This window comes from Nomascus leucogenys, chromosome 13 (genome assembly GCF_006542625.1).
Source record: "Nomascus leucogenys isolate Asia chromosome 13, Asia_NLE_v1, whole genome shotgun sequence".
Taxonomy (NCBI): domain Eukaryota; kingdom Metazoa; phylum Chordata; class Mammalia; order Primates; family Hylobatidae; genus Nomascus; species Nomascus leucogenys.
In genome coordinates this window covers 25,663,026-25,689,313 of record NC_044393.1, presented here as the reverse complement: position 1 = coordinate 25,689,313, position 26,288 = coordinate 25,663,026, and the positions used below count along the sequence as shown (strand labels likewise).

Genomic DNA, 26,288 nt, shown 5'->3' with positions numbered 1-26,288 from the left:
CTGTAGTCTCAGCTACTTCAGGGGCTGAGTTGGGAGGATGGCTTGAAGCCAGGCGACAGAGGTTGCAGTGAGCTGAGATTGTGCCACTGCACTCCAGCCTGGGTGACAGAGTGAGATCCTATCCCTCACCCCCTCCCAGAGAAGAAAAGAAAAGAAAAATGTGGATTCTCAAGGCACTTCCCCAAATTTACTGAATGTGATCATGCGATTGGGTGCCGCAGGCGTTGGGAAACCAGACACACCGAATCAGGCTGGATGTGCTGGGGCACAGCAGGGTGCCGGGAAGGGGTGGAGAGGGCTCCCTTTGTGGACTGGCCTGGCCAGGGACCAAGGCCTGGCTTTCCCAGGCACTCGGCCATCCCCAAGTTCAGTGGCAGACTGTGCTTCTCTCCCCAGGTGGCTGTTGAACCTCTTCCACAACCAGATAGAGTCCAAGTTCCAGAAAGTACTGGAGAGCAGGGTAAGAAGGTCCAAGCCTCTGGCCTCCCCCCGAACTTGACGAGGGCTGAATGGAAGACCTCACTGATTGCTGGCCCTGGACCAGGCCATGGGTTTGGATGTACTTGGGCCCAAAGCCCAGGGAGGACAAATCATGGAGCTGTTGTGGGGCACAGGTCATGGAGCTGTTGTGGGGCACGCTGGAGACAAAGCTCCAAGTCCGTTCAGTCGGGCAGAAAATGGTCAACTGCTTGACCACGGGTTAAACAGTAGGGGCTAAACAGAGACTCCAGCCCCTCCCTCTGCTCCACTTTGCTCGTACCCCACACTGCCCTGCATTCCACCAAGGTCCGAAAGGAAACCATTCCTCAGGTGCCTGCACGAGACCAGGCAGGAAAGCTCAGCGAGGGCGTGGGCCAGGTGGGAACTGGGCGAGCTCGTGAGCACCAGCCCAAGATGAGGAGGCAGCAACACTGTCAGATTGGCCTGTTAAAAAAGAATATGTGAAATCTTCAGAGTGTATCATTTTTGACTAAATCAAAAAGATGTCGTGTTAACTTTCAGTTCCTCTAAACACTCAGTCATCCTAAAATCCTGTTTCTGAGATATTAGCCAAAGGGTATCTGTAGCAATGACTGTGGGAAGGGAGAAGGTGATGAAGGAGGAAAGGGAAAAAACACACACACACACACACACACACACACCACACCCCCCACACACTCCCCCACACATACCCACACACACCACACACACACCGTACACACACCACACACACACCACAACCCCCCATGCACTCCCCCCCACACACACACCCACACACCACCCACACACACTACACACATCCTACACACACACCTCACACACCACCCACACACACCACACACATACCCCACGCACCACACACCCCCACACACCCCCCCCCCCCCCCCCCCCCCCCCCCCCACACCCCCCCACCACCACCCCCACACACACCCCCCCCCCCCCCCCCCCACCCCCACACACCCCCCCACACACCACATACCCTCACACACTACCCCCCCACACACACCCTCACACACTACCCCCCCCACACACCCTCACACACTACCCCCCCACACACCCTCACACACTACCCCCCCACACACACCCTCACACACTACCCCCCCCACACACCCTCACACACTACCCCCACACACACCCTCACACACTACCCCACACACACCCCCACACACACCCCCACACACCCTTCCACACACACCTAACACACCACACACACACCCTACACATACACAGCACACACATCAACCCCTCACACACACAACCCACACACCCTGCACCCCCCCACACACTCACCCCCACACACCACAGCTCCCCCACACACCCTCCACACACACCCCCACACACCACACCCCACACACACACCACACCCCACACACACACACACCCCACACACACACCCCCAACACACACACACACCACATGCACCCACACACAAACAACACCCACACACACCACACACACCCTACACACACAAACACACCACCCCCACACCACCCACACCCCCTACACGCACACACCACACACACTCTACACACACACACAAACACACCACCCACACACACCCCCCACACCACACACGCGCACACGCGCACACACACACACACCCCAGTCTGTAGGTCCAACCTCTGGTTTGGCTTTGAGTGTCCCCTCGTGGTTGAAGCAGGAACAGCAGGCAAACCCCACATTTTGGGTGTGGCCAGCTGTGCTGTTTCTTTTCTGGTTCTGGGTCCCTGGGATTAAGTGACCTTGAGAAATATGCCAACTTACTCAGGCACCCTGTTGCCATATTGCTGTGCATAACAATAGTAATGTAGTACAATTATAATTATCATAATCACATACTATGATAATTATTGTTTTGATAAATAAATATAATTAATGCTATACAGAATATATTATTGTATAACTATTCTGATTTATAACAAAAATGGCTGCTATTTCTTGAGCCTGTGGCTTGGCCAGGGATAATGGGCTCAGCACTTCATGTGCACAGTCCCACTGGATCTTTTTTTTTAAATTGAGACAGAGTCTTACTCTGTCGCCCAGGCTGGAGTGCAATGGCGCGACCTTGGCTCACTGCAACCTCTACCTCCCAGCTTCAAGCAATTCTCCTGCCTCAGCCTCCTGAGTAGATGAGACCACAGGCATGTGCCACCACGCCCAGTTAATTTTTTGTATTTTTAGTAGAGACGAGGTTTCACCATATTGGCCAGGCTGGTCTTGAACTCCTGACCTCGTGATCCGCCCACCTCAGCATCCCAAAGTGCTGGGATTACAGGCATGAGCCACCGGGCCCAGCCAGTCCCATTGGATCTTAACCTCGACCTTGGAAGGAGGCGCCATTTTCCACATGGACAGAGGAGGCTGAGGGGTGGAGTAGCTTTCCCAGTGTCACCTTGCTGGTGAGAGGCTGAATCAGGATTGGAGCTTCCTAGGATGTGGAGCAGCTCCTACCAAAGGCCTTCTAGGGCTGGGTGTCTTGGGAGGGATGGAGATCTCACCTGACCACTGATCCTTAGAGATCTTTGAATACTCTTCCTTCCAGAAAAACTAAGAGCCTGACGCAGGCATTTCTAATTCCCCACTCAGGGTGGGATGTGGTACCTGGACCAGCAGGGCTAAGGAGAAGAATAAGCACTCATGAATGCTTGCTCTGTGGGTGATATATACTCACTATCTCATTCCCCAACTTCCTAAAATATTACCAGAAAGGGGTCCTGATCCAGAACCTCAAGAGAGGGTTCTCGGATCTCGCGCAAGAAAGAATTTGGGGTGAGTTCATAAAGTGAAAGCAAGTTTATTAGAGAAGTAATGACGGAAAAGAATGGCTACTCTACAGGCAGAGCAGCAGCATGGGCCGCTCAGTTGCATGTACTTGTGGTTATTTCTTGAGTCTATGCTAAACAAGGGCTGGATTATTCATGAGTTTTCCCGGAAAGGGTCGAGGACTTCCCAGAACTGAGGCTTCCTTCCCGTTTTAGACCATATAAGATAACTTCTGGACGTTGCCATGGCATTTGTAAACTGTCATGGCGCCGGTGGTCATGTCTTTTAGCATGCCAATGCATTATAATTAACATATAATGAGCAGTGAGGATGACCAGAGGGCACTCTTGTCACCATCTTGGTTTTGGTTGGTTTGACCAGCTTCTTTACCGCATCCGGTTTCATCAGCAGGGTCTGTATGACCTGTATATTGTGATACCAGTCCTAGCTCATCTGGCGACTAAGAATGCCTAACCTCCTGGGAATGCAGCCCAGCAGGTCTCAGCCTCCTTTTGCCCCTGTTCAAGATGGAGTCACTCTAGTTTGAACACCACTGACAAAAACACCCTGGGAAGCACTTGGCCTTGCCATTGTATCTTATGGGTAAGAACCGAAAAGCAGAGAGAGATTCTGCAAAGGTCAAACAGCCACTGGGAACTGGGCAGGATTTGAACCCAAGTTTACCTGACTCTCCTACTGCACCCCTAACCACTACGCCAGCTGCCTTCCCAGGAGGCCCTGCTGTGCGTCTGCAACTCAGGCATCCCATGCCTCCCCTGCCCAGTCCTTTGGGTCCCTAAAGACTGGGGCATCCAGGCTCCAGGCTTTTGGGATGGTCTGATGGGCTATTGTCTGAAGGAAAGGCAAGAAAGGAGCGGTCTTCAGAGAGACGGATGGAGTTTCTTGGTTCCCTTGCAATCAACCACGAATGTTCCTCACCACGCTTGACCTTGCTTTCTGGCAGCTACTCGCTGCTAAACTCCTCTCCCAGAAAGTGGAGCAGCTGCAAAGAGAGTTTAAGATACAGCCCTTTGCCTTCCCAGCCCCCAGCATCACCCTTCCATCAGCAACGCAGTGCCTGATGGATGGTGCCTGCTTACCCTTTAGCACAGAAGCCATCTGTGACCCCTGCACTAGGCCAGGGCTCTGCATGTTCCTCTCCTTCACTGTATATGTGGATTCATTGCACAATAGGTGGTAGCTGGCTAACAAAAAGAGCTGTTTAAAGTGAGGACTTTCTCATTGCACATAAACAAAGAAAATATTGAGGTATGAACCCAAATGTTTTAATGGTGGAGTTTCAGGCAGCATCTCCAATGCCCCCTCTTCGAGCTGTGTCAGTGAATGCCCACAGCTATTCTTTGAAAATGGTCTCTTGACTGACATTGCCCTTCGTCTTTCCTGCATGAAACATGAAACTACTACAAATTCCCTCCCAGGTTTCTTTAACCGCGATGAGAATTTAAAGACACTTTCAAAGCCATCCCAGTGTAGAATCCTTCTTGATCTTTATGATTTTTTTTCCTCCTAAGATTTTCTGTTGTCTGGTCCAAATTTAACCATATTTTTAGAGGTTTTTTTTTTTTGCTTTTTGTTTTTTGTTTTTTTGGGGTTTTTTGCACCTCACCTTTCCAGAGTATTTATCTTAGGTTTTCATAGAAAGAACCCTTATAGCTGGGGCCGGGCATGGTGGCTCATGCCTGTAATCCCAGCACTTTGGGAGGCCGAGGAGGGTGGATCATTTGAGGTCAGGAGTTTGAGACCAGCTTTGCCAACATGGTGAGACCCTAGTGTCTACTAAAAATACAAAAATTAGCAGGGTGTGTTGGCACATGCTTGTAATCCCAGCTACTTAGGAAGCTGAGGTAGGAGAATCACTTGAACCTGGGAGGTGGAAGTTGCAGTGAGCTGAGATTGTGCCATTGCACTCTAGCCTAGATAACAGAGCAAAACTATGTCTCAAAAAAAAAAAAAAAAACTCTTTTCTCAATGATATTGCATTAGTGTACATAATAAATAATTTGAGTGATTACAAAAGCAAGTACAGCAAACAGGTGGTAGGCTTTCATGTGGACCCCAGTAGGGCCCAGTTGGACTTTTCAAAGTCTATCCCAAGGCTGCATCACAAATAATTCGGGTGATTACAGTGGCAAGTATAGCAAACAAGTTTGGAAATGCACATTTCCTTCTCTTGAGAAGCAGGCCGCACAACCGCTGGCCATTGTGTGTGAGTAGCCTACAGACCCCAGGATTCAGTCTTCCAGGAGTACCAGCGGGAATGGGGAATATTGATCAATCCAGCCAATCTGTTCAGGATGACCGTTAAGAACTATCTACAGGCGGCTCACGTCTGTAATCCCAGCACTTTGGGAGGCCAAGGCAGGTGGATCGCCTGAGGTCAGGAGTTCAAGACCAGCCTGGCCAACATGGTGAAACCCCGTCTCCACTAAATACATAACAATTAGCTGGGCATGGTGGCACATGCCTGTAATCCCAGCTACTTGGGAGGCTGAGGCAGGAGAATCGCTTGAACCCAGGAGGCAGAGGTTCACCCAGGAGGGTGAGGTGAGATCACACCACTGCACTCCAGCCTGGGCAACAGGGCGAGATTCCATCTCAAAAAAAAAAAAAAGAAAGAAAGAAAAAACCACTATCTACATTAACTATATGTTTATTTGTGTGACTATTTCTAGTCAGTGTCTAGTTCTGCTATTAAACTCTAAATTCTGAGAGGCCAGGACGTCCCAAAGGAAAACTTTGTAATGGTGGAGTTTCAGGCACTGTCTCCAGCCAGCGCCCCCTCCTCAGGCTGTGTCAGTGACTCCCTAGCTCAGATGTCCAGCCTTGGGACAGACTGAAAAGTCCAACTGGACCCTAGTGGAGTCTACATGGGGCCCTACATATTTTTATTGTTTCTATTTCCTTGGTACCTGGCTCATGACAAGCACTTATAAATATTTGTCAATCAGTGATCACTGAGCACATGTGTGGAATAATGTGACTGCAGTGATCAGCACAGGGCCAGGCCAGAGCTGGGAACTCACTCAGGCATTCTCTTCCCATGTTTTTCAGATTTGCGAAATGATCCAGAAATCAGTGTCCTCCGATCTACAGCCTTATCTCCAAACTCTGCCAGGTAGGACACCCCATCCACCCCTGGGACACTTTATTTCTGTTAATTTCTATAAGAGCATATATATACCTTATAAAATAGTAAATGGGGCAAAAATATAGAAAGTAAAAATTAAGGGCCAGGCGCAGCGGCTCACGCCTGTAATACCAGCACTCTGGGAGGCCGAGGCAGGTGGATCACCTGAGGTCGGGAGTTCGAGACCAGCCTGGCCAACATGGTGAAACCCCGTCTCTACTAAAAATACAAAATTAGCCGGGTGTGGTGGCGCATGCCTGTAATCCCAGCTACTCGGGAGGCTGAGGCAGGAGAATCACTTGAACCCAGGAGGCGGAGGTTGCAGTGAGCCGAGATCACGCCATTTCACCCCACCCTGGGAACAAAGACTGAAACTCTGTCTCAAAAAAAAAAAAAAAAGAAAGTAAAAATTAAAAGTTCATTTTTCTCCCCCAACTTTTCTTCCAAGAAGTAACCTCTGTTTTGGGTGTATCTTTTCAGATATTTTCTTTGCATGTACAAATATAAATACATGTAAGTATATGAATAGACATTCATATATGTATTATTTTGTTCACGAATCTATGTGTATATGCATAATTTTAAATATGTATGTTCATATACACATAGTATAGGCATCGTTCTAGATTTCTTTTTTTTGAGATGGGGTCTCACTCTGTGTCCCAGGCTGGAGTGCAGTGGTGTGATCTCGGCTTATTGCAGCCTCAACCTCTTGAGCTCAAGTGATCCTCCTGCTTCAGCCACCTGAGTAGCTGGGACCACAGGTGCATGCCACCATATCCGGCTACTTTTTGTATTTTTTGTAGAGACAGGGCTTCTTTATGTTGCCCAGGCTGGTCTCGAACTCCTGGGCTCAAGCGAGCTGCCCACCTCAGCCTCCCAAATTACTGGGATGACAGGTGCAAGCCACTGTGCCAGCTTGATTTCATTTTTAAAAACTTTTTATTGAAGCATATTTATAGAGAAAAGTGCTCAAATCATAAGTGTGCTGTTAAAGAGTTTTTACAGGCATGTAACCAGCTCCTAACCAAGAAACAGAACATGGCTGGTTTTTCAGAGCCCCTGGTGTCCCCCTCGGTCACTGCCCAGCCCTCCAGGGTCACCACCATCCCAACTTCTACCAGCAAAGATTAGTTTTGCACTTCGCACATGAATGGAATCAGACAATATTTTGAGTCTCTTTTCAAAAGCCAGAAGGCTTTCTTTGTTCAACTTTAAAATATGAGGTCAGGGCTGGGCGTGGTAGCTCACGCCTTTAATCCCAACACTTAGGGAGGCCGAGGCGGGTGGATTATCCGAGGTCAGGAGTTCGAGACCAGCCTGGTCAACATGGTGAAACCCCGTCTCTACTAAAAATACAAAAATTAGCCAGGTGCCATGGTGGATGCCTGTAGTCCCAGCTACTCGGGAGGCTGAGGCAAGAGAATCGCTTGAACCTGGGAGGCGGAGTTTGCAGTGAGTCGAGATCACGCTACTGTACTCCAGCCTGGGCAACAGAACAAGACTCTGTCTCAACAAAGAAAAAATAAATAAATAATAAACAAAATAAAATATGAGGTCAGGTCAGGCTTGGTGGTGCACACCTATAATCCTAGCACTTTGGGAGGCCAAGGAGGGAGGATCACTTGAGTTCAGGAGTTCAAGGCCAGCCTGGGCAACATGGCAAAACCCCATCTCTACAATAAATAGAAAAATTAGCCAGGCATAGTGGTGTGCGCCTGTAGTCCCAGCTACTTGGGAAGCCAAGGTGGGAGGATCGCTTGAGCCCAGGAGGTCAAGGCAGCAGTGGGCTGAAATTGTGCCACTACACTCCAGCCTAGGCCACAGGGTGAGATCCTATCTCAAAAAGAAATGAAATAAAATAAAACATGAGGTCAATGCATATTGTTGCGTGCACCTGTAGTGTAGCTGGTTTATTCTCCTTGCTGCATAGTATATCACCATGTAGATGTTTCCCCATTGATCTGTCCATTCTACTGTTGAAGGCCATCTAGGGGGTGTTCAGTTTTAGGCCATTATCCATAGTGCTGCTATGAATGTCCTAGTACCTGTGGTCACCTGTCTTTGGGTATATGCCTGGGAGTGAAATTGCAAGCTCATCATATCATGTGATATGCCCAGATTCAGCATTATCAGATCCTGCCAAACAGTTTTCCAAAGTGGTTGTAACAGACCTTATTATGTTAACAGCCGTGTAGTATTTCACCACATGGATGTGTCTTCATTTATTTAGTAAGTCCCCCACTGATGGACATTTAAGTGTTTTGCTGTCCCTTGCTATTGCCAACAGGGCTGCAGGGAGCCATCTACAAGTAGAGTCCCTGGATCCCGGGTGCACACATTAAGCTTGGAGGGGGAGACCCTGATAAATTATCTGAGATGTTCTCTGATGCCTTGGCTCCCAAGCCCCTACGCAGTTACTTGCTGACATCACCTTTACCAGAGGTCCAGGTCGGCAACCCAGTACTGGGACCTGGAACATTCATTCGTTCAGAGTTTTGGAGGGGAGTGTCTGGGCCCTCTGGACATGACATGCCTGACCTTCCTGGTTATTGGCTCAGCATTAAGCTCCAGGTGTGGCTGGAGAGGTGAATCCTGGACTTATGGTGTGTGTGTGTGTGTGTGTGTGTGTGTGTGTGTGTGTGTGTGTTTGTCTGGAAACTGCTTAGGCCCTAGGCTGAGCATACATCCCCACCATTGTTAACTCATCCAAGGGAATCCACGTAGTCTCTTTCTTGAAGAAGCAATTCTTTGCCTCAGGGCCGGGCTAGTAGGGGGATTCTGAAGAAAGTCACAGGGAATGTGAGTCAGCCAGAGCCCTTGCCCCTCCTCCAGCAGCTGCAAGTGTCACCTGGCCCCTAATTCTGCCCTGTCCTGATTCACAGTTACAACAGAGATTGACAGTTTCGCCGGCATTGATTATAGCTTAGTGGAAGCCCCTTGGGCAACAGCCCAGATGCTGGAGTTGATGTTTAAGGTGAGGGTCCTGGGGCCGGGCTGCGTGGGTGAGGCTTTCCCTCAGGGTCAGCCATCCTTTGGGCCACCTGTCCCCCCAACATCAGATCTGTCCTCATCTTCCCAGTGGTTCCCGCTTTGCTGAGGGCCGGGTGATATGGAGTGGTGGGGAGTGTTCCCAGAGCTAAGATTCTCCCACAGCTGTCTTACACCTCTCAGGTCTTAACGCTTCCCTCCTCCTTCTTCCCCTACTTTGCCTTGCCCATCATGCAGAAGAGGCCAATCAGAGCGGGGCTTAGGGAGTGTAGATGGGCCTAGGGCGTACAGAGGGGCTGGCCAGGACGTCCTGTGGGTTAATATAGCAAAGCTTCTGGCGAGCTTTTCATTAAAAGACATAACACTGCCTTTAATGGTGGAGTTTTAGGCAGTGCTCCAGCCAGCGTCCCTTCATCAGACTGTGTAGGGGAATACCTGGCCCCAGCCCCAGGAAAGGCTTTGCAAAGTCCCATTGGACCCTATTTCCCTCTCCAGGGTGAAATCTTTCATCGTAACCACCGTTCCCCAGTTACCCTCCTTGCTCCAGTCATGAGCCTTCCTGAGGAATACAACAAAATGGTCTACTTCGCCATCTCGGATTACGTCTTCAACACAGCCAGCCTGGTTTATCACAAGGAAGGGTATCTGAACTTCTCCATCACAGATGACATGGTGAGGATGGTGGCAAACAGGTCTCTCAAATGAACACGTAACCTACCGCTCCTTCCTTCTTTCCTTTTCACCCCTGTTGACATCAGTCAAATAGTAAGTTATAGCTAAGAGAAAAATCAACACCCAGAAAAATATGTTAGCACAATCTCCCTTTTTACCTTGGCAACCAAGAAACTCAAAGCCAAAATTCTTTCTCCCATGGCTGGGTGTGATGGCTCAGGCCTGTAATCCCAGCACTTTGGGAGCCTGAGGCGGGCGGATCACTTGAGGTCAGGAGCTCGAGACCAGCCTGGCCAACATGATGAAACCCCGTCTCTACTAAAAATACAAAAATTAACCAGGTGTGGTGGTGTGCGCCTGTAATCCCAGCTACTCGGGAGGCTGAGGTGGGAGAATCGCTTGAACCCAGGAGGCGGAGGTTGCAGTGAGCCAAGATCGTGCCACTGCACTCCAGCCTGAGCAACAGAGTGAGACCCTGTCTCAAAAAAAAAAAAAAAGCTCTTTCTCCCTTATAACAACTGTGGAAGACTTTGCAGCTTGCTTATCTGTGTTTTGCTTTTCTAGATCTGTTTACTAGTCTAGACTTGTTAGTCTAATTTGTATTTTCTCTCATCCTGATGATTTCTGGAGGTTTATTAAAAAATATTTTAGTGAATGAGGCCAGGCAAGGTGGCTCATGCCTGTAATCCTCGCACTTTGGGAAGCCAAGGTGGGTGGATCACCTGAGGTCAGGAGTTCAAGACCAGCCCAGCCAACATGGCAAAACCTCATCTCTACTAAAAATACAAAAATTAGCCGGGCATGGTGGCACATGCCTGTAGTTCCAGCTACATGGGAGACTGAGGCAGGAGAATTGCTTGAGCCCAGGAGGCAGAGGTTGCAGTGACCTGTGATCTCGCTACTGCACTGCAGCCTGGGCAACAGAGTGAGACTGCATCTCAAAAACATATATATACATATATATGTGTATATACATATATATGTGTGTATATATGTGTATATACATATATATGTGTATATATATGTGTATATACATATGTGTGTATATACATATATGTGTGTATGTGCATATGTGTGTATATGTGTCTATACATATATGTGTGTATATGTGTATATGTGCATATACACATATATGTGTGTATATGCGTATACACATATATGTGTGTATATGCGTATATACGTGTGTGTGTATATGCGTATATACGTGTGTGTATATATGCGTATACACATATGTGTGTATATATGTGTATATACATATATGTGTATATATGTGTATATGTGTGTGTATACATATGTGTATGTGTATATACATATGTGTGTATGTGTATACACATATATATGCGTATATATGTGTATATACATATATGCGTGTATATATGTGTATATACATATATGCGTGTATATATGTGTATATACATATATGTGTATATATGTGTATATACATATATGTGTGTATATATGTGTATATACATGTATGTGTGTGTATATGTGTATATACATATATGTGTGTGTATATGTGTATATACATATATGTGTGTATATATATATGTGAATGAGGCAGGATAATACATGCAGTGATAAATGCATATATTTTCAGAGAAAAGGAAATAAAGACCAAGTGAAAATAAAGCACAATTATAAAGAAACTGAGCCCATAAATTAATTCCTTTAACATCTCAAACCTGTCTGGGAGCTTCCTTGTAGCTAAAGTGAAAAAGATACATGATTTCATGATTCATGGTGAAAAGGAGAGAGTCTTCCTCACACCCCCAAAACAACTGTTTCCAATGCAGCTTTGTATAGGAGACTGAATTTTATGGTGGATCTCACCTTTAATGGTTCTTCAGTTTCTCTAATATTTCTGGGTTTCAAAAAGTTGTTTCTTGAAGCACTTCGTAAAAGTTGAGGCCTCATGAATAATTTCAGGCTGGTGGGAGAAACAGTGGTCCAGCTTACCCTGGTATAAGTCAGGGGCCGTCTGGCAGATGAAGGGTCGTTTTGTCCTTCGGATGGCCTCCTACACCTGCACAGGCCTTTGCTTCTGGCATCGTGTTTGGTTTACCCATCCTACTGCGGCCCAGGCCTCTCTTTCAATGGGATGATATAGCTACGTTTTATGGAGCACTCACCATGTGCTGGGCCTTGTGCTAGATGTTCGTTTAGCCCTCACAGTGACTTGAAGGTGGGGACTGTTGTTATCCCCATTTTATGGATAAGGAAGTTGAGGTTCAGGGAGATAGAAAGGCTGGCCTGAGATCACAAAGTCAGGACACAAACCGAGGTCTGTGTGACTGCAAACCTCACCCTCGCAGACCCTCTGAGTGGGACCCACACATCAGCTACCCCCCGGGGAGAGCAGGCAGGACGCTGGAGACCCATGTACTCTGCTTGGGTGAATGCAGGACAGGCATCTCCTCCCTGCCAGGGTAACCCAGGCCGTGGAGAAGCGACAGTCTTGCACATCCCCCCGTCTCCCCAATCTTCTTTAGACCTTCAGCTCCAGCGGGAGCACCCTAAAACTTCTTCGTGTCTCTTTGCTGCAGATACCACCTGACTCTAATATCCGACTGACCACCAAGTCCTTCCGACCCTTCGTCCCACGGGTAAGGAGTCCCTTAGTTCCCCATGAGTGCAGACCGAGCCTACTAGACTCCAGAGGTTTCTCTTTAAAACCTCTGCATCTCTCAGCTTGACCAAGAGTCAGAAGGCCAGGATGAGACTCCCACTGAAGGCTGGGGTGCTGCTCCCTTCAAAGCCTAAATGACAGAGGCCGAGCCCCATATCTTGTGGGACTACAGCTTGTCCAATCTTTTATTGGTGTTATCTAAGAATCCCAAGGAATGCTGGCATAGTCCATAAAATGTGCCCTAATGAATAGCAGCTAACAATTACAGGGGGCTTCCTAGGTGCCAGGCACGTTCTTGGTTCTTTAAAAAATTATTTTTTGGCCAGGCATGGTGGCTCATGCCTGTAATCCCAGCATTGTGGGTGGCCAAGGTGGGCGGATTGCTTGAGTCCAGGAATTCAAGACCAGCCTGGGCAACATGACGAAACCCCATCTCTACAAAAAATACAAAAATTAGCCAGGCGTGGTGGCACACAGCTGTAGTCCCAGCCACCAGGGAGGCTAAGGTGGGAAGATCACCTGAGGCTGGGAGGTTGAGGCTGCAGTGAGCTGTGATTATACCACTGCACTCCAGCCTGGGCAACACAGTGAGACCCTGTCTCAAAAAAAATTATTAAAAATATTAGTTTTTGAATGGGTAATAAATTCTCAAGGTTCAACATTCAAAAGATCTAAAAGGTTATAGAGTGGAAAGTCTCACATCCACTCCTATCCCCTAACCCCCCAGTTCTCATCTCAAATTTGCCAATATTACCAGATTATGCATATCTTTCTGATGATATTCTATGTATATAAAGGTTCAGTATCTCTTATCTGAAATGCTTGGAAAAGCAACTCTGCCCACCTTCTTAGTGAAGCATTTTACCCCCTCAGCCTTCCAAATGTCTCCCTTCTAGAAGAGGATGTAGGTTTTACATAGACATAACCAAAAGGTCCATGGGAGTACTGTTTTTCCACTAATGTCCTCCTAAAAAGGAAGAGTCTTGCCCGAAATTAAACTCTACCTATCTCTAGTTACACAAAAAACTAAGAGCACTTTTGAAATGGTGGAATCTAGGGCTGGTCGTGGTGGCTCACGCCTATAATCCTAGCACTCTGGGAGGCCAAAGCAGGAGGACTGCCTGAGGTCAGGAGTTCAAGACCAACCTGGACAACATAGCAAAGACTCTGTCTCTATTTTAGAAAGAAAAGTTAAAAAAAAAAAAAAGAAGTCTTCTGTGGAATATCATATTAAAAGAATAATAACAGAAAATTAAATATTTTTTTAAAAAAAGAAATGGTGGGATCCAGTTGTGTCGTATTTCAAAAACAATGGCATCTGATCTCAGCATGCCCAGTTAGCAGAGTGTGATGAGGGGATGGAGAAACCTCGGGAGAGGTAGGGAGGGAGAAAAAATGGGCCCCACTTTTCTGGAGAACAATTTGGCAATACCTGCCGAAAGCTTTAAAAGCATTGCTGGCCAGGCGCCGTGGCTCACACCTGTAATCCCAGCACTTTGGGAGGCTGAGGTGGGCAGATCACCTGAGGTCAGTAGTTCAAGACCAGCCTGGCCAACATGGTGAAACCCCGTCTCTACTAAAAATACAAAATTAGCCGGGTGTGGTGATGCACACCTGTAATCCCAGCTACCTGGGAGGCTGAGGAAGGAGGATCTCTTGAACCCCAGAGGCAGAGGTTGCAGTGAGCTGAGATGGCACCATTGCACTCCAGCCTGGGTGACAAGAGCAAAACTCCATCTCAAAAAACAAAACAAAAAAAGAAAGCATTGCTGTCCTTCAACTCAGCAATTCCACCTCTAGGAATGTTTTCCTGAAAAGAATAGCCAAGGGTGCTCACAGGAGGTGGTCATTATAATGGCAAAACCCTGGAGACAACTTGATGCCCAATAGAGTTTAATCCATCACAGGACCCATACACAACGAAATACAACACAGCCATGAAAGAGATGGTGCAGACTCTGTGTCTGACATGGAGAGATGGCCAGTTTTGCCACTAGGAGAAAAAGGCACAGAGAATTTTGTTGGAAATAAAATCAATCGAAAGCAACTTCCAGCTTTATCTGACTCCCTCAGGCCTCTCCTGGCAGACTTGTATATTTTCTTCTCTTGATGTAATCTCCTAATTCTGTTCCCAGTTAGCCAGGCTCTACCCCAACATGAACTTGGAGCTCCAGGGATCAGTGCCCTCTGCTCCGCTCCTGAACTTCAGCCCTGGGAATCTGTCTGTGGACCCCTATATGGAGATAGATGCCTTTGTGCTCCTGCCCAGCTCCAGTAAGGAGCCTGTCTTCCAGCTCAGTGTGGTAAGGTTCAGAGCCTTTGCAAATGCTGTTCCCTTTTCCCCACATGCTGTTCCCTTTTCCCCACATGCTTTTCCCTTTTCCCCACATGCTTTTCTCCCCACTCACCACCTGGATAATTCCTCCAGGTCTCAACTTAAATAAAACTTCCCGAGAGAGGGCTTTCTTGCTGGCCCTTACCCCCAATCTACCTTATGCCCCTTGCCACTTTTTCTTGTAACACCCCATTATCTTTCTTCTCAGCGTTTTCTACAAAGATACTTTGTAGCTGTCTGTAGGTGTATTTGTTTAATGCATGTATCTCTCACTATGTGAGTCTGGGCTATTGTGGGGAGAAAGGTACACGGGTCTTTGTCTATTTGCTCTGTTGTCTACATTTGATGCTGGAAGACTACATTTCCCATGCTTCTTTGCACTGATTTCCACCCAGGTCAGCCAATGGGAGGTACAGTCAGGAGAATGAAGGTGGGGAGGAAAGATGAAGACAGAGTACTATTTCCTCTTTCTTTGCCACGGCAGAGGCTCTGGCTGTGACTATGTCTCCTCCATGGTGACTTCCATAATTCTACCTCCACTCTTTGTTCCTCTAGTCCTGGGGTGGATACAGCCTCCTGTCTCTGCTAATCTCTGGGTGGCCTCACCAACGCTTTACTAGCTTCTCAACAATTCCATCACTTGTATAACCAATTCCCTGTATTAAATTCCCTCTGCATTAAACATTGAGAGTCAGTTTTCCTTTTTTGATGGACTCTGTCTAATAGGGAAGGGATGCTGGGTCCTTTGGGGGCCTTGCTCCCTGGGTAGAGAACTCTGCTCTCTTGTTTCTTGACTTTTGAAATCAACAAGTCAAATCTCTGCCAGGGTAATTCTTCCTAGAGGCTATATCTGCAATTTAATATTGTTGTTATTGTTATGAAAAGTGTCATTATCAATATATTTTAAATTAAAATATAATTTATTGTCTGGGTGTGGTGGCTCACATCTGTAATCTCAGCACCTTGGGAGGTCAAGGCAGGAGAATCACATGAAGCCAGGAGTTTGAGAGCAGCCTGGGCGACATAGCAAGACTCCATTGCTATAAAAAAGAAAAAACAAATAGCCAGGCCTGGTGGCATGCACCTGTAGTCCTATCTACTCAGGAGGTTGATGTGGGAGGATCACTTGAGCCCAGGAGATCGAGGCTGCAGTGAGCCATGATTGCACCACTGCACTCCAGCTAGGCGACAGAGAGAGACTCCATCTCTAAAATAATAATAATAATTTATTATTGTTGTTGTTACTAGGGCTGAATCTTGACCTGAGATAACTAGAAATGATCCTTTTTAAAGCTTTCCAAGGGTAGGTACTCTATACCTTCTCTTAGTAGTCTGTTCAAAGTTTAACTGCTATCATAAACAACAATTTCAAGCAAATATGTTCAAGTCCAAGTTCAAATATTGTTTGAGCACCTACAGTGAGCCTTCTGGGAGTCTATAATCTAGTGGACAAATTTCCTGCTTTAGCTCATTGAGCTGTTTGTTGAGAGGAGACAGTTGGTCTCTCATCATCATCCTTCCTATACATACAACCTTCATCACTTACACCTGCTTCCTTCTACTGGCATTTCCAGGCCACTAATGTGTCCGCCATCTTGACCTTCAATACCAGCAAGATCACTGGGTTTCTGAAGCCAGGAAAGTAAGTTGGCCGCCTACCCACATGGGGGTGCTCAGCTGGACTCCATCTGTATACTGTAGCTGCTTCTCTGTAGCTGGTGGGAAGGGGGGCACCATTTGGAAAGGACACTTACATTTCACCCCAATTGGCCCAATTCTTCTGCCCCACTGGTCCTGCCCCCACAAATCTCAAATTGTTAAAGAATTCACTAAGACTGTTACTTCTTAATGTATGAATTTTAGACGCCAGCTATATTAACTTCCTGAAATGATAAAGAGCGAGCTTTTGACACTATCTCATCTGCCCTGTGACAGTCTTCCCGATATCATTGTATCACTGCTTTTAGTTCCTCAGTCATCTTTTCCACTCCTGCTGCTGCCCTACCTTTGGCCCTGTGCCTTCTCAAGCCCACCCTTTCTCGCTTCTGGGGACCCCCGCATTGCTTAAACTTGCATAAAGCCCACACCTTTGAATCTTCTCTGATTCATTACAGGGTAAAAGTGGAACTGAAAGAATCCAAAGTTGGACTATTCAATGTAAGTTGCTGTTTTTTTTTGATGACATGATTAGAATGTTAATTATGGGGTGTTTCCTAAGCAATTGCTATGGCACCTATAATAGGAAATACAAAACGAGAAGAGTTGATTTTTTGCCCTGCAGAAGTGTAAAAGGTCTCGAAAACACAAGACATAGGGCCAAGGAACAGTTACATCCTAATATAAAACAATATATAATTAAGTCATCTACTGAACAGAATTCTCTTAACTGCAAGAGACAGAAATCCAATTGAAATTGTCTTAAGCAAAAAGGAGAAATATATACGATTATGTAATTGAAAAGCAAAAATAAATGAAAAAAAGACCAGAGGTTTCAGGCATAGCTGGATCCAGGTGTTCTAATTAGTGCATCAAGAATCTCTCTCCATCTCTCTGTTCTGTTTTCATTTGTGTTAGCTTCACTCTCAGGCAGGCTCTTCCAATTGGTAGCAAGCCCCAGAGTTTCCTACAGTTTCAGTTTTTTTTTAAATTTACACACACACACAAAAATCTCTGTGCTAGCTCTCATTGGACTAATCTTAGGCACCCAGTCTTAAGCCAAGCACTGTGGCCAGAAGTCAGCCCAGCATGGATCTCATCTACACTCCAGGAGGCAGGATTTGCAGTCAGCTAAATCCAAATCATACAGACCAAGACTGGCGAGGAGGGTTGTTCCCTGGGGGAAAATAGACTGTTATCAAAACAAGAGGGATTAAGTGCTGAGCAGGTAAATCCAAGAAGTGATTTCCACAAGGTAGAAAAAGTGGTGAAGCAGATGGCCCCATATAAAAGGAGGAAAGAGAATGTGCAAATCAGTGTGGGCCAAAGTTATGGAGAAGAGCTTTCTGGAAAGAGGGAAGGAGGAGCTGGGTAGACTTTAATGTGTGGTCGTTGGCTTCTCTTTTACCATTCCATGATGCTGGCCTCCACTGACCACCTCCACGTGTGCCCTGCCTCCCAGACTTTCCCGAAGCACTTATGAAGTGGAAACAAACACAGAAGCTGTGCGGAGAGACGCAGGGACCCTGAGGCTAACTCCTTTCAGAGAACAAAGGGTGGAGTGAATAATGGTGCACTCATCTTGTATCTGTGCATGTTTACCGCAAAGTAAAACATTCAAGTAAAAAGTTTCACAAAAATCCATCCTGTCGGGTTTTCAGAGCATGAAATGTAAAAACAAAAACTATAGACTCAGATACATTTAGATTCAAAACCTGATGCTGCTGCCCAGTTTGTAGTAAGTCCCTTTCATTCTGTGGGCCTCAGTTTCCCGATATGTGGAATAGGGACATTAATATGAACTTTCAGGGGTTGTTGTGAAGACTGAATCAGACATACACGTAAAGCTCTGAGCTCTCTGCTTGGCATATAGTGGGAGTTAAAAGTTGTGTTTCATGATTTTGGTAGAGAAGCTTATTTTGTTTTTATTAAATTTTTAAAATTATGCAGGTAGTTCAGGAAAAACATTCTCACTGTAAATAAAACTGAATACTAAAGATAAGGCTAAGGACAAATCAAATGTTGATGTTCTTCCTTTAGAGGAAAGACTGTCGGGTGTGTAACTTTCCAAAATTTTTCTATTCACTTGCATACTAAATGTTCATCTCAAAAGAGTTTTATCTTATAAAATAGTAGCATGACGTAATACTAGTTTGCTTTTTCCAAGCGTTTTGCTATGTTGGCACACACAGAACCACCGTGTGGCCATGTGGCGATGTAAATGTATCTCTCCTGTTCTCCTCCAGGCAGAGCTGTTGGAAGCGCTCCTCAACTATTACATCCTTAACACCCTCTACCCCAAGTTCAACAGTAAGAATCACTGTGGATTTTTCCAAGTCAAAAGTGAACACTGCTGTCTGGAGGAAAGAGAGTTGGACTTGGAAAACAGGGCTCTCCTGGGGGCTGTATGACCGTGGGCAAGCCACTTCTCTCTGAGCTTAGCGACCTGCCTGTGACATGGGACTGTTGAAGTTGGCCTCATCTCCCTCCAGGGCTCTAATGAGGGTTGGGGGCTGGGACAACTCTTTGGAGCACGGGAAACCTCCTTATAAGCGGGAAAGGGGGACACATGGAAGTGCCCCACATTCTGAAGAGGCAGGTGAAAGACTGAGGATCAAGTTAATATAGAAGGCACAAGGCAGCTGCCTCTGAACTCACATCTCCCAGTCAATTGCCCAACTGCCTAGTCAAAAAAACAAAGCAAAAGACTTAAACCCTGTTTCCATGAAGCTTTGCTTCTTTTGGCTGCAACAGAGAGCAGGACAGGGCAAAGGGCAGGGAGTGGACGCCCTGTTCCTTATCTTATCATGAATGTGTGCTTCCTCCAGACAGCAACATGCCTGACAGCTTAGGCTCCCAAGCCAGCCTCCCTGGGTTTAAATCCCCTTTCTGCCACTTCCAAACCGTGTGACCTAGAACAAGTTACTTGACCACTCTGTGCCTCAGTTTCCTTATCTGTAAAATGGAAAGAATAATCACACCTACCTCATAGTCTTGGAAATCATTAAATGGGAATATACTGAATATAGAGTTTGCAGAGAACATTTTCGGTAAAAATCTGTCTCTAATTATTATTTATTCACCAATCTCTTTCAATGTTGTGCTTCAACCTCCAGATAAGTTGGCCGAAGGCTTCCCCCTTCCTCTGCTGAAGCGTGTTCAGCTCTACGACCTTGGGCTGCAGATCCATAAGGTCGGTGGGTTCAGGGGGGCTCTGAGGAGGTGTGAGGGAGGAGGTGGTTTGCACGCTAGCTTCAGAGGCCATGACTCATGGGTGACACCCAGCCCAGCCCTGCATCTGGGAAAGTCTGGCCAGGGGCAGGACGGGTGCTCCTGGGCCTTGCCATATGCCACAAAGCCATCCACGTGTCCTTCAGAAAGTGGCACCTCTGCTGGTGCAGGCGGCATTTGACACAGCCCTATGCCACCACCACGTCCCATCCCTAACATGAGGGGCCTGAGGGAAGCTCAAGACCAGCTCGTTTTGAAAATACTGCAGGCCGGGTGCAGTAGCTCACGCCTGTAATCCCAGCACTCTGGGAGGCCGAGGCGGGTGGATCACCTGAGGTCGGGAGTTTGAGACCAGCCTGGCCAACATGGTGAAACCCCGTCTCTATTAAAAAATACAAAAATTAGCTGGGCATGGTGACAGATGCCTGTAATCCCAGCTACTCAGGAGGCTGAGGCAGGAGAATTGCTTGAATCCAGGAGGTGGAGGTTGCAGTGAGCTGAGATCACGCCACTGCACTCCAGCCTGGGCAACAGAGCAACACTCTGTCAAAAAAAAAAAAAAAGAAAAAAGAAAAGAAAAGAAAGAAAGAAAAAAAAGAAAAGAAAAGAAGGAAAATACTGTAAGTCCTAGACATAGCATTAGGTCAGGTTCTGAAAGTCATTTGCAAGTTTTAAGCTCTTCTTCTAAATTTGTAGGTTGAAGAGCTTTATTATAAATACATGTTTGGCATGCCTCCCCATTTAAACAAGTACTATAACCATATATACTTTTTTTTTTTTTGAGACAGGGTCTGGCTCTGTCACCCAGGCTGGAGTGCAGTGGCACGATCTTGGCTCACTGCAACCTCTGCCTCCCAGGTTCAAGAGATTCTTGTGCCTGAGCCTCTGGAGTAGCTGGAACTACAGGCTCCCGCCACCACTCCCAGCTAATATTTTTTTTTTTTTTTTTTTTTTTTTTTTTTTTTTTGTATTTTTGGTAGAGACAAGGTTTCACAATGCTGGCCAAGCTGGTCTCAAACTCCTGGCCTCAAGTGATATGCTCACCTCAGCCTCCCAAAGTGCTGGGATTACAGTCATGAGCCACCATATACAGCCAACAATATATACATTTAAAAACATTATTCATAAATCTATTGCTCCACTATAACCACAGTTTGAATTTTAGTGTACTTCTAGTGCCTTTTGTTTTAAGGGTTTTTTTTTAAGTTTGTTTGTTTGTTTCGCACAGTTGCATTACTAGTGCTCATACCTGTTTTCTTTCTTTCCCTTTTTTTTTAAACTTAAAAAAAAATTTTTTTTAGGCCAGGAGCGGTGGTTCGTGCCTGTAATCCCAGCACTTTGGGAGGCCAAGGCAGGCAGATCATGAGGTCAAAAGTTTGAGACCAGCCTGGCCAACATGGTGAAACCCCATCTCTACTAAAAATACAAAAATTAGCTGGGCATGGTGGTGCACACCTGTAATCCCAGCTACTCAGGAGGCTGAGGCAGGAGAATGGCTTGAACCCAAGAGGCGGAGGTTGCAGTGAGCTGAGATCATGCCACTGCACTCTAGCCTGGGCAACAGAGCAAGACTTCATCTCAGAAAAAAAAAAATTAACTTAAGTTTCTTTTTTTTTTTCTTTTGAGACAGAGTCTCACTCTGTCACCCAGGCTGGAGTGCAGTGGCGCGATCTCGGCTCACTGCAAGCTCCGCCTCCCGGGTTCATGCCATTCTCCTGCCTCAGCCTCCTGAGTAGCTGGGACTACAGGCGCCCGCCACCACGCCCGGCTAATTTTTTGTATTTTTAGTAGAGACAAGGTTTCACCATGGTCTCTATCTCCTGACCTCGTGATCCGCCCGCCTCGGCCTCCCAAAGTGCTGGGATTACAAGCATGAGCCACCGTGCCCGGCCAACTTAAGGTTCTTTTTTAAGCTTAACTTAAAAACTATTTTAATATCAAGTGAAATAGTGAAAAACTATTTTCACTACTCAAACTATTATTCTGACCAAGCATTTTGTGGTCTATCTGTGCTTCCAATTTTCACGTTATCTTTTGAGGTGTGATGAACTGGGTTGGCAGACTCATTAGCAGGAGGGGGATGCTGCGCTGTGCCTGGTACATTGTTAACATCAGAAAATAATAGCCATTAAAGGGAATGAAGGGCGGGGGAGGTGATTAGGAACCTGGAAACACTGGCCAACTGTTCTATCTAAAAAACAAATGTCGAAAGCCCTTTTGGGCTCTGAGATACTCAGCACTTAACTGCTCTTGAGCATTTATAAGTAGTCAGACAGATCGTTGTTCAAAGCAAAGACTGAGCGACAGTTCATACCATCGGCCTCAGTTTTCTCCTCTGTAAAATGGGACATAACCCAAATGTCACTGAGCTTTTGTGATGATTAGAGGGCAAGTATGATAGCTTCTAGCTCAGTGTTTGACACGTGGAAAGCAATTAGATTTATTATATATTATAATATTCATTAGAATTTTGAGGTCAACTCTGTCCATGTGTCTAACCATCTAAAACAAAGGATGGATCACTGTGAGAAAGAACTGAACTTGGCCTTTGGTTCAGAATTCCTGCCCCTCTGGGTGATGGAAACGTAAGAAGAGCAGGGGAGTACACCTTAGCAGTTCACAATTTTTCGTTATTTGCCAAGGAGAGAAAATTTAGGTGACACGAAGGACACTTAGAGGCCTGCCAGGCAGCAGCAGCTTGGGGAATGACAGATGGATCTCTACCTTGGAGAGGGCAGCTGGGAAGAGCTGTGCTTTACGGAGAGCTTGGGGACTGAGGCACACTTGCAATTTATGCACTGACCTGGATTCTGGCAGAGCTTGTGTTTCGTGAGACGTGGGCTCCCTTTCAATCCCAGGTGCATCTTTTTGGAATAGAGGATGCTCTTTACCATCCTGTCCTGTCCTGTTTTTCCTAGGACTTCCTGTTCTTGGGTGCCAACGTCCAATACATGAGAGTTTGAGGACAGGAAACATGAAGCTTGGAGGTCACAGCTGGATCTGCATGTTGCATTTCCAGCTGTGCAGCATGTCTCAGAGATTCTTGAAGAATGAAGACATTTCTGCTCTCAGCTCTGGGGGTGGGGCCTGCTTGGCCTCTGCCTCCACCGTCCTCCTCTTCACTAGGTGCGTGCATGCCCTCTCTGAGTCTGGACTTTGCTTCCCCTCCAGGAGGGACCACCCTCCCCGACTGGCCTGGGATGTCTTTACAAGCAGGCACTGTATTTTTTATTTGCCATCTGATCCCCATGCCTAGCAGAGTGCTGGCACTTAGTAGGTCCTCAATAAATATTTATTAAATGATGAGATGATGGAATCACCTGGTATTCTAGCTGAGCCTCATCACTGCCTGCCCTCTTCTGACCTCAGGGGTCTTTGGACAGTCAGCCCCATCTATGGTCTCCAAGGCCCCTTTCTCATCGCCGCTGCTATGGGAGCCTCAATGAGAGAACCAGGGATTCTGTACATCACTTAGCCCTGGATCTGGCACTGGTGTTCCGTCTCTAAGGCCCTTGTCCTGTCTCAGGCAGGGGCTCACTTCAACATCGCTCCCTCCCTCATTTCTTGCCTGCTACAGCCAGGGGAGCCAATGATCTCCCGGAGCAAAAACTCAGCCTCCCGCTGCTTTTCCCCCATTGAAGCAGGTGTAAATTAGGAGGAAATGGATCTGTCTAAGTTTTTGGTCCAACCCCAATAAAAAGCTCATCCAACTGTTGTTTATGAGCCCCAAGCCTGGAGGGAGAGGCCATGATTTCTAATTACTGAACAATGAGCCTTTGATCAGACCAATAAAGAGTCATTTCCAAGTTATGTAGTTGGGCTCCCAGGGACTGGGAGTCAGAAGACTCGTTTGATAATTTTTGTATTGTGTTAATGAGCAGATGGATGGAGCTTCAGGCTAGTAGATAATTCACAGGGAATAATCCCATTTACCCTGTGTGTGACAGAGATGTGTTCCAAGATGGGACGATGTGTTGTCACCCAGCTGGTGGCAGGGTAAGCTGTGGCTTCATGTCCTCTCTCCTGTCTATTTTTGTTCATTTGTTTGCCACCACCATGCATCCCTATGACCGACTGGCAAAGGACACAGGCTTCGTCCAGTACTAGCCGTGTGGCCTTGGGAAGGTCACTTTCCCCCTGGGGTCCTCATCTATGAAATGATGATGATGATTATAGTAGTCAATTCCTGGGACTGCTATAATGACTGCATTGGGTAATCCATGTGGAAGGATTTATTTAGCCAAATGGGGATTCCATATTTATTGGCTGGGTGTGCTTACTAAGCATCTCCTATTTGCCAGGCTTTGGGGTCCTCATGGGGAGAAATACATGCAGCACAGCCTCCATTCCTGATCCTGCTTTTAAGAGTGATACTTAGGTATGCTGAAAAGAGCCAGTATTGATTCCAGCCTACCTGTTTTTGGTCCCTGGGCAAGGTATCTCCAAGCCTCAGTGTCCTCGCCTGTCAAATGAGGCTGGGACGAGCTCTTGGCAGGAGTATTTTGGAAATTGATGGGTTCAGGTTAAGCTTCCATGGGTGCCCAGGGAATAACCAGGTGGTGGTCAATGGATGACACAATTAGGTCACCTGTCATACTTTGGTGTCCCCAGAAGCAGACCCTGAAGCAAAGAGGTGAGTACAAGTATTAGGGTGTTGCAAAAGTGATTGTGGTTTCTGCTGTAACTTTTTTTTTTTTTTGGGACAGTCTAGCTCTGTCGCTCAGGCTGGAGTGCAGTGGTGCGATCTCAGCTCACTGCTAGCTCCACCTCCCGGGTTCATGTCATTCTCCTGCCTCAGCCTCCTGAGTAGCTGGGACTACAGGTGCCCACCACCATGCCCAGCTAATTTTTTGCATTTTTAGTAAAGACGGGGTTTCACCATGTTAGCCAGGATGGTCTTGATCTCCTGACCTCATGATCCACCTGCCTCATCCTCCTAAAGTGCTGGGATTACAGGCGTGAGCCACCGTGCCTGGCCTTTGCTATCACTTTCAATTGCAAAAACTGCGATTACTTCTGTACCAACCTAACAGTTTATTTGAAAGAAGATCCCAGGCAGTACCAATAGGGGAGTGGGAAATTAGATGGAGAAGGCAGCCTATAAATGGTGAGTGATGAAACCAATTATTACCATAGGTGACTGGAGCTAATCCCACTGGAGAAACTCTGAGACTCAATGCAGAACACATCTCATGGCATCCCAAGGGCAAGGGGAGCTGAAGTATATATACACCACTTCCCATCAGTCATAGGTTGAGGGGAACTCCTAGGGGTTATTAGTTCTCTGGTTCTTCTAGTCTGGGGAGTGGGCTCTGGAAGCCATAGAAATCTCTCATGCAAAGAAATGCAACCACTGGCGATTAGAAGTCAGATTGGTGTGCACTGATGTGGTAAGGTCTGAGAATCTGGGTGGGGCACTGACAAGGCTCAGGGAAGCTCAGGCAAGTCCTTGACGGGTATGAGGCAAAAAGCTTTGCTATAAGACAAGGGAAAAAATACTTCTTGGTAACAAAGGCAAAAGGTTTGTTATTCATAAAGCAGGGAAAGGGTATTCTCATTCCATGAAACTGAACATTTTCCTTTTGTAACAAGTGCTATAGGGGCCAAGAGAAAGCCTCCCCCTTTGCCCTCTGATAGTCTGCTGAAAATGAAAGGACAGTAGATACATTAATAGAAGAAAAAGGCATACAAAATTTATTTAACATAGACAGCATGGGGGAATCACATAAGAATCATTACCCAGGCTGGGTGCAGTGGCACATGCCTATAATCCCAGCAATTTGGGAGTGTAAAGTGGGCGAATCACTTGAACTCAGGAGTTTGAGACCAGCCTGAGCAACATGGTGAAACCCCATCTGTGAAAAAAGTACAAAAAAAAAAAATAGCCAGGCATAAGGGCGTGCACCTGTAGTCTCAGCTACTCGTGAGGCTGAGGTGGGAGGATCACTTGAGCCCAGGAGGCCGAGGTTGCAGTGAGCCAAGATCACACCACTGCACTCCAGCCCAGGTACCAGAGGAGTGAGACCCTGTCTCAAAAAAAGAAAAGAATGATTACCCAAGAAGCCAATGGGCACAGATGCTTCTCCACCCTTCTTCATAGGGAAGGGCATAGATGAAGATGGGAGTAAGTGATTTTCAGGGGAAATGATTGAGCCCAAAGAATGGCCTGGAAGAAGAAGTTCCTCTGTGCACTGGGGGAGGTGGTAGGAAGGTGAGGGGCAGAACTTCACCACAAACAAAGGTTGCCTTGTTATGCAGATGGAGTCCCCCAGGTAATCTCTGAGCTGCACTAAAAGGATAGATGCAGACATCTGTCTGGGCAAGATGATGACTCCCAGTCTTTTCTCCAGTTAATCTTTCCTGGCTTTTTGATGAGATTCCTAGGA

The 26,288-nt window shown here is 46.7% G+C and overlaps 1 protein-coding gene across 1 annotated transcript in view; it reads left to right on the top strand.

Annotated features, from left to right (window-relative positions):
• The window catches only part of LBP (lipopolysaccharide binding protein), a 31,761-nt gene extending 8,555 nt beyond the window's left edge, over positions 1 to 23,206 (top strand). The window contains exons 5-15 of the mRNA XM_003253568.4: positions 397 to 460; positions 6,316 to 6,379; positions 9,277 to 9,368; positions 9,878 to 10,054; positions 12,598 to 12,657; positions 14,816 to 14,983; positions 16,590 to 16,657; positions 17,130 to 17,172; positions 18,918 to 18,981; positions 19,788 to 19,864; positions 22,821 to 23,206. Of these exons, the coding sequence (XP_003253616.2) occupies positions 397 to 460; positions 6,316 to 6,379; positions 9,277 to 9,368; positions 9,878 to 10,054; positions 12,598 to 12,657; positions 14,816 to 14,983; positions 16,590 to 16,657; positions 17,130 to 17,172; positions 18,918 to 18,981; positions 19,788 to 19,864; positions 22,821 to 22,865 (922 nt within the window). The 3' untranslated portion in view covers positions 22,866 to 23,206. The remainder of the gene's footprint in view (positions 1 to 396; positions 461 to 6,315; positions 6,380 to 9,276; positions 9,369 to 9,877; positions 10,055 to 12,597; positions 12,658 to 14,815; positions 14,984 to 16,589; positions 16,658 to 17,129; positions 17,173 to 18,917; positions 18,982 to 19,787; positions 19,865 to 22,820) is intronic.
• Positions 23,207 to 26,288: the final 3,082 nt, after the last annotated feature.